At 41.3% G+C, this 15,560-nt stretch overlaps 1 protein-coding gene and 2 long non-coding RNA genes across 4 annotated transcripts; 2 read left to right on the top strand and 1 right to left on the bottom strand.

The window, feature by feature from the left end:
• Nucleotides 1–526: 526 nt before the first annotated feature.
• Nucleotides 527–12,125, bottom strand: clu (clusterin). Its single transcript, XM_037087112.1, has 10 exons — nt 11,970–12,125; nt 6,795–6,959; nt 5,973–6,121; nt 5,442–5,612; nt 4,655–4,825; nt 4,265–4,478; nt 3,617–3,757; nt 2,355–2,575; nt 1,887–2,077; nt 527–1,214 (listed from the first exon to the last, which is right to left on the bottom strand). Exons 2-10 carry the CDS (start codon nt 6,910–6,912, stop codon nt 1,202–1,204), a joined length of 1,389 nt encoding a protein of 462 aa, XP_036943007.1. The 5' UTR covers nt 6,913–6,959; nt 11,970–12,125; the 3' UTR covers nt 527–1,201.
• Nucleotides 2,480–3,437, top strand: LOC119012900. The gene is made up of 2 exons (XR_005072630.1): nt 2,480–2,617; nt 3,073–3,437. It is a non-coding gene; the product is annotated as an uncharacterized LOC119012900 (long non-coding RNA).
• Nucleotides 6,966–9,701, top strand: LOC119012899. 2 transcript variants are annotated; one of them, XR_005072629.1, is made up of 2 exons: nt 6,966–8,957; nt 9,060–9,701. It is a non-coding gene; the product is annotated as an uncharacterized LOC119012899 (long non-coding RNA). The 2 variants fall into 2 exon arrangements; XR_005072628.1 differs by having other exon boundaries at nt 9,507–9,701.
• Nucleotides 12,126–15,560: the final 3,435 nt, after the last annotated feature.

A 15,560-nucleotide genomic window follows, 5' to 3' on the forward strand; every position in this document is an offset into this window, starting at 1 on the left:
CAAACGTCTTTGCTGCTCCCCAAACATTTGCCTCCTTTGCTTTCCTGATAGTGTGTCGCTATATCTATCAAACCAAAACAGACTTTAAAGTTCCTGAAGTAGATGAGAATCGGCTCTCCTCCTGTGTGGAGAAGCAGAGCAATGTGTTATTCCCTCACCTGTAGGTCTTCCACGTTTCCACACAGGAGAGCTGACGGTCATCTACTGCAGGTGACACACTGGCATGGGATTGTTGCCTCATACAGCCCCAACTATCCACTTCACACCTTATTAAATCTCGAGTAAAATCTGTTTATCAAAGATTTTGTGCCTTAAAAAAAATGTTTTATTCCTTAGATTCCTGTCTGTGGTGGAAATGCGGAGCAGATCTTGACTTTAAGCACATGTACATACAGGTTCTAAGGGTTCTATACCTAAAGCGTTTGGAATGAATGTGGCTTTTGGTAAACAATGTCCTTGTCCTTGTCCTCCATTTTGCAGCATGAATTCAGATAATTTGTCAACATAAATGACAGAGGACACTCGGTGGATTCAAGCAGGCTTTATTACATCTCTATGTATTGCTTCAATGACAGGCTGCTGTACAGAGGGGGCCCAAAGAAATCCTCAACGTAACCAACTGCTACAGTATTTCACTTCCACCGCTTCAGTGAGTTCAACTCCAGCAAATCAACCACTTCAACCAACTCAGATGAAATCGATCAGAGATCTGTAGAAGGGTCACCCAGGTCATCGAAGTCACCGAAAGAGCCTACAAATAGAGGTTTACAAATCTGCGTTATACTGAATCTTCCTGGAAGAAGTACTGGTTTAATCTTTGTGTGTTAAAAAAGCCTGAATGCAGAGAAGAAAAAAAAAATCATTTTCAGAGTCACGTCAGTTTGGACTCAAGCATGAGAAGTGCAGCTCACATAATGTATAAGACCTTATGTTGGAGGTACTATAGACATGAGACATGACACAAGCCTGTTCTCTACAGCTACTGAATATCTTCTCTTACAGCAGGACAAAGAGCTCTAGTGGAACGATATAAATCTCTGAGGTTAAAACTGTGTCTTTTGCAAAAGCGGGACTCTTTTCAGATTTGCATCAGAATCAGTTGTTTGGCTTCAGGAGATTTTTCAGGTGAGTTTTGATGAATCCAGAACATTCTCTGGTCAGCTAACAGTGCAGGGTGGGGGTGAGAAGCCAACGGAGACTTTTATTTCACCATGCTGGAAAAACAAAGACAAGAAGAACAGAGCATGTTAATTATTCTTCAGTATCATGTTAATTAGTTAATTTTCATGTCATAACACATTTTAAAATGTATTTATTTGTTCAGCAATCACCAAAACCTCAGTTTTCACAGTCCTCAACCAATTTAAATTACGCTTAGAGCAACTACTCTAATACATGTAAAAATCCTGCTTTCAGAGTCCTGGACAAAATGTATATACAAAAAACATTAGTAACTATTTCAGTTGCACAAATGTAGTTGAGTTAATTGACTTTTTCACGCCTGTATGTGGTAAATATGAAGCTACAGCTAGCAGCTGGTTAGCTTAGCTTAGCATACAACAAGTTGACAGGGAGCAGTTGCCAGGCAACCGCCCAAGAATCCTTAATCTTTCGTGTCAGAGAAGTATTCAGCCACACTTCAGTTGAGGACTGACTTCAGAATGCTAGTGAGTAGATTTTGTTAGCTTTGATGACAGTAGCTAGCTTTTCCCCCCATGTTTCCAGTTTCTGTGCTAAGCTACGCTAACCAGTTGCTGGCTGTAGCTTCATATTCATTCATTTCATCTAACTCTCGACAAGAAAGTGAATTAAAAAAGCTGATGCACCCCTGATGCACCCCAAAACTCTTTGATTGTCGGCCATTTTCTCTTCTGTCTGACACTCACACGCTGGTTTCCTTGTAGCGGTCCAGAGCCTTCTGAGCCACCACCTCGGAGAACTTGGGGTCGGTCCAGGGGATGTCGCTCGGCACGCTGACGTTCATTGGCGGAGAGTCAAAGAGCTGCACGGACACGGCGGTCTCTTCGGGCTGCTTCTCCTCCCCAGCCGGCTTCTCCTCAGTGTCCTTGCAGATCACCTGCACAGTTTAGAAAAAAAAGCTGAAACATATCTGCATGTAGTGGATAGATACAACCTTTAAACTTAAAAGTAAGGTTGAAGGTCGCTTTGAAGGTGCAACTTGTAAGAACTGTGGCTAACTGTAGCTGCCGTTAGTTAGCTCAGAATAGGGCTGGGTCTAGGTGGTTAGCATGCTAACTTGCTAACATGCCCAAATTTGATGTTTTTTGGATTTCTTTTGATACAGACTCCCCTAAAAGAAAGACGCAACGCTACAGTGAATAAGATCTACGTACCGTCTGGACCTGGAAGATGTTGTCTTTGGTGTTGTTGGCCAGAGACGACACCCAGCCGAACTGGCTGTTGAGCATGTCCAGGAGGGAGGAGGTGTTGAGCATCTGCTCCTCGAACCTCGACAGGAGGTTGTTGTACATCTGCGTGAAGCGCTCGGCCATGGCCAAGGCCTCCTCCAGCTCCTCCTTCAGAGGGCCCTCCAGGGGTCTCTTCCCGGAGCAGTCTGAAAAGGACGACAGATAAGCAGCATCGTCACGGAGCTCGGGTAAGGCTAGAAGAATCCCCTGTGATAGCGTCAGCTAGGACTTGCTGTGCTGTAAAATCAAAGTTACTCCTGAAACCTGGGCTACACTGCCTGGATCTGGTGTTGGTTGCTTTATATAATAATTATATAAATAAGGTCAGAATTCGTATTCCAGCTAATAGCGTTCATTTTAGTTCAGGTGACATCACTGCCGAGGATGACCTTCGACTCAGCTTCCTTGTGGTTGGCGCTCGCTGCTGAGAGTTTATTCTGTAATATTTTCTTCCCGAGTTTTGCTTGTTTTTCGAATTGCTTTATAAACCGGTTTTAAAGGTGCTATATATATCAAGTTTTATGTGGCAGGTGTCCTGTGAGTTTGTGTTGGTGTAGAACTGTATTAATGGGCCTGTAAGTATAAAGGGTTTCCGGCAGCATTTTGCAATGTCACTGAAAAATACAACCTTCTCCGTTTTTAGATGAGGACGCACAGAGAGCAGACACAAAGTGTTGCAGCTGCAGAATATTATCTGAAATCTAAAGATAGATTTCAGGCTGTGGTTGTTTATAGAAACAGGCTGAAGCTGAAGTGATCCTCTGAATGTGAAATCAATGTGATGCGTTTCCCGTTCATGCCAGAGGAACAAAAAACATCAACACAAAGGGAGAGGTAATTAAATAACACACTCTCTGCCTCTGCTGGCCTTCATTTGAGCCTCTTCCTGTTTCCAACATTCATATGAATCATAATTGTGTTGCTCTAATTAAAACATTTCTGGATCGTCACCGTCCAGCTCCTGCTGGTTTCCAGCTGAGTGACAGGACACAGCCAGACCTCACTCGATATTTTGAGCAGTTATTATTATTAATTGTTGTTTTATGACATCTTACATGATGTATTTATTCATCAGTGCCTCAGTAAAGCACAATTTATCATCCCCCTCATTTTCACTATTATACATGTATTTATGACTCATACCATTCATCTCAACATAAAATACAAATTCAAACACTTCATCTCACCAATGTGCTGGATCTCTTTGCACTTCTGGCACTCTTCGCGGAACCTGAGGCAACCGGCTGAGTTGCGGCGGATCTCTCTGCAGGTCATCCTGCCGTTGCCAAAAGGTTTGGTGATGACCACATCCTCATTCACGCTGCCGTCTGCGACCACACACAAACAGACAGTCACACTTTGGCACCCTTTGTTTCCTGCACTCTGGTGACTTTTTAGAGAATGAAAATAACAGAATAAGTAAACTGCAACAGCATTTTTATATTACAGTATATAAAATTCACTTGTAAAGCTCAGGAAATGCCTCCATTTTTTTGCCCCTTGAAGAGTTTGTGCACACCGCTGCCCTGAGGTTGTCAACCTCTCGATGAGGACTGATGGAGGTAGAACCTTCTTGAGTGACAGGAAAATTGATGTTGCGGATTTTACAAAATGCCCCCTTTCCTTCAAACTCTCTGTAAGGAACGGTAATTCTTCTATCCAGGAAGTCAGAAATTTGAGCTTGAGCATTTCCTTTTTGTTCTGCATTTCTCTGTCCAAATGTCACTTACTGTGGAGGGAAAGATGTAGCAGTACAGCACACCACATTCTGTGCAGTAGCAGAAATAGGCTGTGATAAACTAAAAACCTCAAATCAATCATGTGATCAAACGTACCCTCATTAGGAGGTGTGTCTGAGTCCATGTCCATCATGGAGCCCATGGAGCTGAAGAAGTTCCTGCTCATGCCCGACATCGGGGAGAATAAGTTCTGGAAGCTGTGGAGAGGATCGCGGAACAGAGAGCGAATGCTTCGGGTGCGGCGAGCGTACGGCCCCAGGAAATTAGGAAGATAGAAGACTGGAGGGTTGTAGTGCACCTGATCCGCCACCTGAGGGACACCAGGAGCACAGAGACAAAGCTGTTGTAGTGACAGAGGGGAGGGAGTGTGCTGTCGGGCCCAGGCTTGTCATCGCTACTGTCGGGCATCTTTTGTAACTTATTGTAAAAGTAGGCGTAATCATCAAGACAACACAGCGATCACTTCACATCCATGGTCTACAGTACCTTCATGCTGTCTGTGAATATGCTGTCCACACCGTCGGCCATCTCGGTGTATTTTTCCTCCAGGTTCCTGAACTCTTTGCTCTGTCGCTGTCCCTCCTGCTCCAGGACGTCGATCTTCTCCCCGTTGATCCAGATGGAGAACGGAGACGTTCTGTTCAGCACGTCCTCCAGCTGCGGGTGACAAAGGAGAACTTTTGATTTCAAATCAAACATCTGAAAAAGGGAGGAGTAGCTGTCATAAAATATTTGACTGTCATTTGAGGGCTGATATTGATCCTTTCTGGAACAACATTGCCGGAATATTTGTGACTTCCTGTATCATTAAATTTGACATTTTACAACTGAAATTATTGTAAATGATATATTCTGCATCCATTTCATGAAAAGCCTAAATTTGAATGAACAATAACACTCATAATCAGTGGTGGAGGAAGTGCTCAGGTCATTTACTGAAGTAGAAGTACTAATACCACACTAAAAATACTGTTTTACAAGTAAAGATCCTGCACTGGAAAAGTAAAAGTATGTGAGTATAGGAAGATAGCAGGATTTTACTGTAGGTTGTTGAGGTGTACTGTAAATGTAGCCCTAACCCAAATAATTTAAATACTTAAAAATCATTAGGATAAAAACAGCAGATACTCACATTTGAGAATTTAATGTCTTTCATGAAAAAATCTGTAAGCGATGACTCAGCTATTGTTTTTTTAAGCATCCGACTTGTAGATTTTTATATGTTTTGTCCGCAAAAACCTTAAGCTGTAAAGTGTACACGTGATGTTCTGACCTGACGTCCCACCAGTCCAGATCCGCTGCTGCAGGTTCGAGAGTAGTATTTAACGCAGGTGTTCTTCAGACAGGGCTTACACTCCTCCCACAGGGCCTTCATCGTCTCGTTACAGACCTCCTCCTCCTGCTCCAGCTTGGTCTCCATCTCCTGAGCCGCACGCATCGCCTCCTGCAGCGAGACAAAGAGGTCCGCTTTTATTTTGGTGGGGATCCTGAGAACTGAGGCATGGTTAGTACTGTTTACCTTAACGACCAAATGCTGGTTATTAATCATTTTGAGATCATTGAATACACTTTATTTTTATTCATTGGAAGATTTTCTTATTAATCTTTTTTGATTTTGTTATTGTTGTATGTCACAGAGAAAATAAATACTGCTGGTAGAGCTGATTCAACAACAATAATCTTTAAAAAAAACAAAACATTTTTGCATCATGTTTGAGGAATTCAGGAAAGGATGAAAAATAAGAAAAAAGTTGATAACTGAGGGAGATTGTGCTGATATCTGACAAACAGTACAATCAGGCACCTCTTTCTGCTCTTTGGTCTTCTGCAGGGCATCCAGCAGCTTCTGGTGGTCCTCTGAGGATTTCTGCATCACGGTCTTCATCTCCTTCACTCCGTTAACGGCATTTTCAATCTGTCGATCCAGATATTTCTCTCCCTGCTGGGAGATCTCTGTAAAAACAGACATGGCACATATTCACTGCAAGTGTGGACGCCTGTATTTCTGACCAATATGAAATAATATTTCACGGTTGTTGTAAACACTGGTACACTGTGACACCACTAAACATGAATGGTATTTTTCTTTTTTTCGTTTTGCAACAGCTTAAGTAATTTCCAAGAAGAAAGTGAGTTGGTTTTTAATGAGTTCTTTTTAAAAAGTTCTAACAGAAGCTTTTGTTTTTGAAGAAACAGTGTCCTGGTTACTCTGGATCCAATCCAAAGACTTCACGCTGTACAGTTTCTTACTGGAAAACAAAATAAAATAGGGCTGCAACAACTAATTGATTGATCCATTAGTCTACTGAAAGAAAGATAATTGCCAACATGACTGATAGTTTCACTTAAAAGTTTGCTTTAGTTAGCTCACTCAATGTAACGTTCATGAGGGTAACAAAAGAGTTCTGGGCTTTCAGACTGTTGGCCGGACAAAAGCAGCAACTTAAGGACGTCTCTTTTAATTTCATAAACTAAATGATAAACTGATTGTGCATGAATATGATCAGCAGTTTTATAAATAATGAAAATAACTGTAGTCTTGAAATAAAAGAACAGCAAAAAAATTAAAAACATTATATCGTTTTTTGACCCTTTGAATGTCTGATGCGGGTGCAGTGAAACTCACGGTACAGGTCTTCCTTTGTTGGAAGCACGACACCGTTGACCGCGGCCACCAGAAGAGCCACCACCGCCAGGATCTTGGATGCCTTCTTCTTCTTCATCATCATCATCATCATCAACATCCTCTCTGACTCTCACGGGGCCAGCAGGCAATGATGAGACAAAAAACCTTGGGGGGACAGAAAACATCAGAGGTGAGAGGCCCTCCTGACTGTGCTGTATTGTTGTTGTACCGTCTCCTTGCGTCCACTAGAGGGCGACATGCGCTGCAAAGAAACCAGAGACCTACGCAGTTAAAAAAAAAAAGAGAATCATCATGCTTGCTCAGCAGTTTTACACCCTTAAAAATGACCGCACTGATCAATACTGATACATAATGCACACCGTCGGCTGCTGATGGATCGGTTCCCTCGTCTCCCCTTACGTTCACTGACCGTCAGCAAGGTCGCAGGACTGGCCTCAGATCAGTTCCTCCTCTGACTCTGACCAGCTCGGCCTGTCAGAAGTATTACATAAAGAGAACAGCGGGCCCTTTCTCTGTTAACACATTTTTTTCAGTGCCGTGTGCTCGCTCAATGACAGCTGCAACAGAGCGCGACTGTGGCTCCTGACGCTCTTTCTTCACACTGTGATAAAGACAGAGGGAGAGTGTCATCACACACACGGACCCTGCAGCTTCCCCTCTCTGTTTGATCATCTCTGGCAGCCAGACATAACTCTCCCCTTTCCTCCCAAACTACCTGTCGTTGAAAAGCAAACTATAAACATCATTCTGACGGGCAAAACAAAGCCTCCATTCTTGGTACACATTTTGGTACCTGGCCGCAGGGATTTGTTCCCATTCAGCCTCAAGAGCATAAGTGAGGTCAGGCGATGTTGTTGGTTTATGAGGCCTGGCTTGCAGAGTGTGCTCCAATTCACGCCCAAAGTCATGGAATGGGGTTAAAGTCAGCGCTCTGTGCAGGACTGTGAAGGTCTTTGGTAAACTAAAGACGACAGCGCCTTTGTCGCCATTGATCTCAAGCTCTGGAACGACGTGCCCCTGAAGATGTAAGACGTCTGAGTCAGCGTCTCTTCTAAACACAAACTTTTACTGGAAAGCATGTCCTGATCTAATCTGACACGCTGTTTATTTTGTCTTTTAGTTGCCTTTTTTTTTATCTCAGTGTTTTTTTTTATTGTACTCATTTTTGCCTATGATAAGTGCTCTGTGAATAAGGTTTCTCCCTTTAAAGTTTCGCTGACATTGCAAGATTAAACTGATACAGACCACTTGTTAGTTATCTTTGATTTAAAGTTGTGTTTTTTGCCACCTGCCGCAATAATTACTCTCTTTTGGCTCTGTTTTTGGTCTCCACCAACTCCAAAACAGGATGTAGCTCTTTAGCTGATTCACTAGCTAATGTTAAATGTTGTCTGTCGTTTGATGCTAGGCAGTCGGCGTACACTGGCAGCTCTCCTCTTTTCTTTGTATTAATTATTTAAGTTGATCAAATGCACAGCAGGACTTTCTGCGCTTCACTGTTCATTCTGACCAAGTTCCTTAATAAACGTTCACCTTGGTATTTCCACTGTCACATTTTGCGACCTTGTTGATGGAATTAAAAGCAAATATATAAGCGGTCCAGTCGCGTCACAGAGATAATAAAATGAAACCTGACCGTAGTCTTCGTGTCTCTTCCTGTGGGGAAGTAATCGACGATGTGCAACCTGAGAAACTACTCACTAGTGAACGTTAGTCAGTCATAGTTGAAGTTTATTTAAGGCTAAATGGTTAGCAGAGAGTGAGGCTGACCCACATTCCATAAAAGAGTTTTTAGCTGTGTTTGCTGTCAGATCTGAGTGTCTCAAGCACGTTGTGAAAAACAAAATAAATCTTATGTAACTTGTTTTTTTCAGATTTAAAAAGCACTTGTTCATCCTCTGCTTGCCCACCATCTCCTGTTCCTATGGTAACAAGAAGAGTATGCGCGGCAGGTTGGTTTTGCATCATATTTGTTTTAGAAAACTGCCCAGTCAACATGAATAATTCTCAACTTTAGGACTCATTTCTTATTACAACAATGTTTCCACTTTTTTCTTCATGTTTCGAACACATTTTACGAAAAAAAAAAAAAAGGGAATCCAGACATGGTTCGTATCTTTGGAAACGTTTCTCACCTTTGAGGTAAGGCAACTTTTACTCAGCACAATGCAGTCTGGTGTCCGTTTTCATCACATTAAGTTGAATATACTGGTGGTTTAACCTCTCTAAATCTGTCTGCTTCAGCGAAAAACTGAACAAAATGTCCCCAACTGTTCCAAAGCCCAGCAGGCCTGGACACGCACCTGGGCAAAAAAAAAAAAAAATGTCCTACTTTCTCGCCTCTCCATACGAGCTCACGTGTTTATGAGTTTAATATGAGCAGAGCAGCGAACTGCGGACGCCTACACAATGAGCTCACTATTCATCTGACAATAAAGCCCTTCGCTCGCTTAATTACAGCACACCAGTCACTGTGAGGTTTGTAAACAGGGACTGACCGCATCCATTTTTTATTTTTTTTTTTCCACGAGAACAAAACAAAATGCGTAAGTCCTGACGTGCAGACGGGGGAAAGAATGAGCAAAACACAGAGCCAGAGAGAGTTAAACAGAGAAAGAGAGAGAGTAAAACAAATAAAAAAAGGACAGGAGACAAACAGGAACTCATTTTGTGAGACTATTTGCCAAACAGCAGCAGCGGGGATCCTGGTTGCACAACAGAAAGAATGCAAGCCGACCAGCCGTCCACCAGTCCAGATGTTGCCTGCAAAGCCTTCCAGAAAGTTCAGTTTCAGTCTGACGGAGGGGAAATAACGACGTGTTTCACCGGGAAATCATATCTGCATCAGATGCTGTGTTCAACTTCAATAAATGACTTGAGACTCGACTTAGACTTCAAAGTTGAAGCCACTTTTATTTTGATCTAAAAATAACAGCTTATAAATAACTGTAATGTCACAGCGACTGGTAATAAGTCGAATAAGTGTCTTTGTTTCAGGCACTCGAGACATTACGTCACACACAGCTCCAGCTATCAGTGATTTTGTTGACACTGGATCATATTTTTATGGAGGAAATGTTCTCTGGTTTTTCTCTCTAATGTCCTTCAGCTGCTCTGCCTCACCTATTCTGCAATTTACAGAGTTTCCTGAAAGCATCCTGTAACTGCTGCGTAGCATAGCCGTAAGCTAGCTCTGCCGGCCAGGTTGACTCTGCTCCGGAATTGTGCTTAACAGCTTTGTTGTACATTATGACGGAGGTGAAGAGACCGGAGAGAACTTTGATGGAAAGAGAGAGAGAGAGAGAGAAGGAGAGATGGTAACTGAGCAAGATGGAAGAAATAAGAGACTCAGACCAGCTTTTAGTCGCTGGAGGCGGCTTTGCTAAATAAAAGACTGCATGATGCAAAGCTGGACTTTTTCGCCGTTTGATTTATTAGCGGGCTTGCTAAGTTATATGTTTTGTGTCACCGGACTTCATATTTGGCTGTGTTGGCAAAGTAGTGAACCTGCTAGTTTTTAGTCCAGTTTGAGCGGGTTAGCTGACAGCATGTTCCAGCCCGGTGTTACTGTCTTTGGTTCAGGTAATGTTAGCTTGACGCGACGTCACTCTTCTCAGTGGACACAAGAAACATGTTTTCAAAAAATAACATTTTCATGATGTCCCAAATTTTGTTTTTAATTAGCATATAACTTTACATTACATCCGAAAAAATGTTACAGAAACTTGGAAATGGTAGGGGGCGCCAAATCGCAAAGAAATACAAAATGCTATGTAATGTTGCTGTAAAGACTGTTGACTTGACTTCTCTTTAGACACTCATTTTTGCAGTATTTTTTTTCCCGAGAAAGAATGAAAAAACACGACTTGGGACTTGCAAATGACTTGAATCACATGTCTATTGCACATACTACTCATAAAGTATATTATATGTAATGATTTATAGTTTGACATGAGGCTGAAACAATTTGCCAGTTAACTGCTGAATTAATCAGGAGAAAATTAAATGGTAACTTATCATTTCAGTCATTCTCAAACAAAAGAAGCCCAAACTTCACTGGTTTCAGACTCCATTCTGTTTGTAAATGTGAACACTTGCCTGATTTCTTAGCATTTTATGACAATAAATTGAATATCTTTGGGTTTTGGAAGGTTTGTTGAAAAAAAAAAGACGCAATTAGAGGACGTCTCCTTGGCATCAGGGTGACCGTGACTGTGCATCATTACTGCTGGGGCTGCACTATACAGTCTTTGGAGTATTTGCACAATTTAATGATACTGTCTAATCCACTGTGATATCTGCCTGTATAGGACTTTATAACTAAAATGTATCTGTTTGTATCTGTATCGGTGCTGCTGTAACATATGAATTTCCCTGCTGGGATCAGTAAAGTCTTATCCTATAATACGTCTATGAGCTGCCATGTCTAAACTCTATCTTTACCAACATTTGCACATCAGCTGATGACTGCAAGTTGATCAATTCCCCGTCTGCGAGAAGCTCAGGACTGCACAAACGGCTTCCCCAGTGCCAGAATAAGAAGAACAATGAACTAATCTGGATCATCTGGGCTACAACAAATGGGACACTGGCGCATGTGGCCTCATTTAAGCCTCATTCCAAGTGTTTGGGGATTTCTGCACCCAAAGGATTCACTTGTCATATGGTTATGTAGAAATCAGGGTCAGTCATTTGCATACATTTACTTCCCTTGTATCACCAAATTGCACGTTTCTAACTCTATTTGTGCAGTACCGTTGAGTTTACAGCCTGAGGTGCATAAAAGTGCACCAAGCACAGGGTGACATCATCTACCCTTAATCCAGTTGTTTTGATCCAAAGATGGAGGTCACACCCATGAGTAAGCAGTGCAAACCGCAGACACCTACTCAGTCTGCATGGAGAAAAAACATCTGAAGGGACCAAAAATAAAATCTAAACACAAAAATCAAGACATATTTTGCAGCCGAATTTAAGTTACAAATGTTCATCTGGCATTTCTTTTGCTAAACCTAGAAAACACACCCAATGTGTTGCACTCTTTTTTAAATTTGTCATACTAACACTGTTTTTCCCAGATGGACCACTGTCCTCTGAGCATCTCCGAGCTGCAGACTCTCAGATCGAAAAATAAATAAAAGCCCTCTGACTCACCTGTGTGCGTTTCCTGAGACTCCAGACCGTCTGAAGCTGCTCCAGTCTCTCTGCTGCTCGTATTTATAACGGAGGATAACGGGGACGCTGCAGGCATGTGATTCACTGAGCAAGCACGCCGCCCGCCGCCGCTACTGTCGAGCCACGGCCAAACAGGGAATAACTTCCTGTCGCGGCCTTCAAAATAAATCCTTAACGTTTTTTCAACGGAAACATGACATCAATATGGGACAACATCGCCTGTTTTCTCATGTGTAGTATATATACAGTCTTAAAATGGCATTAAAAGCTCGTAAAGCTGTCAAACAGTTGCACATTTTGGACAACAGCTTCTATGCTAATCTGTAAGATATGGTGCTAGCCATGTTAGCTAGGAGCAGGTTAGCCTAAAGTTAGCTTTGCTTTTAGAGGGTAGAGGGGAAAAAGTTGGTCTAGCTCTGTTGAAAGCTAACAAGATTAGCCTATCAGCAGTTTTCTTCCCACAAAAGCAAGGCCCAACTGACATCGGTTGATATTAGTTTATCACGGATAGATCGGTATCAACTGAGCTGGGATAATTTATAATTATTAAATTCCCACTGAAGTTAAATGTTTCAATGCAGCAGTGTTGTTTGATTCAATAAAGTTTATTGTTAAGCTGTCAAATATTCTGCCTCTGTTACATAGCTTCACTACAAGTGTTTGACATCTACATTTGAGGGATCAGTACAAAAAAAGTGTGTGTATCAGCTGATATAGAATTGTGTACTCCTTACTGTAGTATTGGCATGGGGCTCTATACTAACTTAACTTGTGACCTGATGTTGTAGAGGTCCAGCAGGAGGTGTGTGACGTCCTGCTGGTCAGTCAGCACCACCAGTCTCCAGAAGGATTTCATGACCACAGATGGCAGGGTGATGTCTGTAGTACCAGACTGTGTCATTATCTTTCACCTCACGTTTGACTGTTACCTTTTCATTTGCTGATTCATCTTTTATGTGTTCACTTCTCTACAAGGACAAGAGACCTGTGACAGAAGACTTCTTGGGTATAACAGTTACTTAATCTATTTGTCTCTTGCTATATATCACGGAGCATTAAGAGTCAAAGAATATCTGCTGACTGTTCCTTGGAAGGTAAGTGTGCAGACCTCAAAGACAGTGCCAGTGTGTTATTTAATTCTTTGTAAAATGCATGACCTGCCCTGATGACACATTTTTGCAAAAACAGCACAAAAAAATAAATACATTTTACTCTTGTTACATATTTTATCTTATTCTGCTACAATTTCATTTCTATAAAATACTGTATTGGCCTTAGGTTTGTTCTCTGTCATTAGGAAACATATCATTTTCACTCCCCTAATTCTATAACATTAGCTGTTGTATATGTTTTTTTTTTGTTTGTTTTGTTTTTAATTTGCTTTATGCAACAACAAAAAACGCCAAGGAAAACGCCGCGCTTTTATTTTGAAATCCGGCTGCATCTTCCTGTCCCTCACTCTTCCTCACTTGACGCTTGTGTGAGGACTTTTCCAGAAGTTCAGTAATTTATTGGCAGCAGCTTTCAGAGCTGCTGAGCGGAAAGACAAACATCTGATTCATCCCGAGCGTGACTCAACACTCGCGACTTCACCAAAAAACATTATTCACAAAACATGTTTATGGTAAAGACCTCTGCAAAAAACAAATATGAGCAGCACCCAGAGAACAGGTAATAACACGTGTCCTACACTGGTAGTATTTTTATTTTTATTTTTTTTAAAGTAATAATAGCTCAGTTTACCTTTTCAGTGCCACAGTCTGCATTTGTTTGTGTGCGTGTCCTAAGATGATGAACTATATGATGCTTTTTAAAGTCCAGCCGTTGCAGCTGCGACCAACTTTGAATTCATTTCAGCTTGATACACCTGTTACGTCATCATTTTTATATGCACATCTTTTTAATAAATTGTTTTTAATCAGATTTTTTTTTTTTTTTAATATGTGGCAGACTCTGTCACCTCTCTAGCTTCAAACTGTTCCGGGGACCTTATTTTCCTCTGAGAACAGCTTGTCGATTCAGTTATGGAAACAAACAAAAAAATGTCTGAGTTTGTGTTATCACCTCATTAATATTGTAAATATTACAAGTCAAGTATAGACTTTAGATTTCCTCTCAAAAAACCTAAATTGTTTCCCCTTAGTCCCCTGTGATGTCATACGTACTATATGTGTCAGTAAAAGTCCCTCTCAAGTTTTTAAGAGATGATGTGATATGTTTGTGAGACAGCTAGCCATGCATTAAACCACTGGAGCACATGAATACAGTGCAACCTTCTTTAATACTATTGTGTGCTTTTCCTGCTTCTACAAGACAGATTGTTTGGTGAGAAAGTTCCTGAAAAAAATTGTTAAAGGAGACATTACGTAATGAATGACTTTCTTCTCTTTTTTTTTTTTTAAAGAAAATTAGAAAAAAAGAGTCTGTTTTTCTTCTTCTTAATTCTGGAGATAGATGTTTTTCACGGATGGGTGATGTGATGCAGAGTTGTGTTCAAACACCTCAGAAGTCCCTGAGGTCAGACCTGAGGTCAGACCTGAGGTCAGAACTGAGGTCAGACTGTTTTGATTGAAACCCAACCTGTGCTAACATTTACTGTAACTTTCCGTTAGTTTGAGGAGGCTTCTGGGAATTTAAAACAGCAAAAGGAGGAGCAGCACAAAAGGGTTAAGACATGGACACACATGTTAATCAGAAGAGAAAGATCTTCACTGACTCATTATTTATGCCTCAACAGACTCCTTTTGTTTTCATGACTGAATAAACAAACAGACCATGAAGTACAGCACAGTTTCATACTGTGTGACTTTGTTTGTACCTCATTTTCCTCTGAGAACAGCTTGTTTAATCAATTATAGAATTTATGAAGAAAGTTATTTCCGAGTTTGTATTCTTACCTCATTATTGTTAAAAAGTATAGTAGTAAAAACAGTAAATTACAGTTTTTGCCTCTTGAAGCATCTATAAACAAAACTGTGATCACTGAATGTTTAAAAAAGACAGTGAGGAATGTGTCATCTCAGGGGATGGGTGTTCCAGTAAATCATGCACACACACACACACACACACACACACACACACACACACACACACACACACACACACACACACAGATTCCTGAGTTCTGTGTCAGCATCACTCTCCTCTCTGCAGAGTTGTGATTTGCCATTTTGCGGTTCACCGGCAGATGTTTTCACCGTAAACTTGTGATATTTGTTAGATCGCAGGCTCTCCCATTCACTCAGACTCCTCTACCTTAGATCTCAGAATAAATGCACAACACTATGCCACCTGCGCAAAATAGTCAGTAACACCGCATGCAAGAAAACACACCGAGTAACTCATTATTCCCAACAACATCAACACGTGTAAAGCACCATCGGATAACGTATACCCTGACACTAAAAACTAAAGGTAAATAAGATTTAAAAAGTCAAGAAACTGTGCATATACACCCAGTTTTGTTGCCAGTACAAAAGTTTACTGGACACACAAATAAGAAGAACACTTTGGTGTGTCACAGGTTTTAGCTGAAGTGCCCTCACAAGCAGCATTCATCTCCTCCAACAC

This window comes from Acanthopagrus latus, chromosome 22 (genome assembly GCF_904848185.1).
Source record: "Acanthopagrus latus isolate v.2019 chromosome 22, fAcaLat1.1, whole genome shotgun sequence".
Taxonomy (NCBI): Eukaryota; Metazoa; Chordata; class Actinopteri; order Spariformes; family Sparidae; genus Acanthopagrus; species Acanthopagrus latus.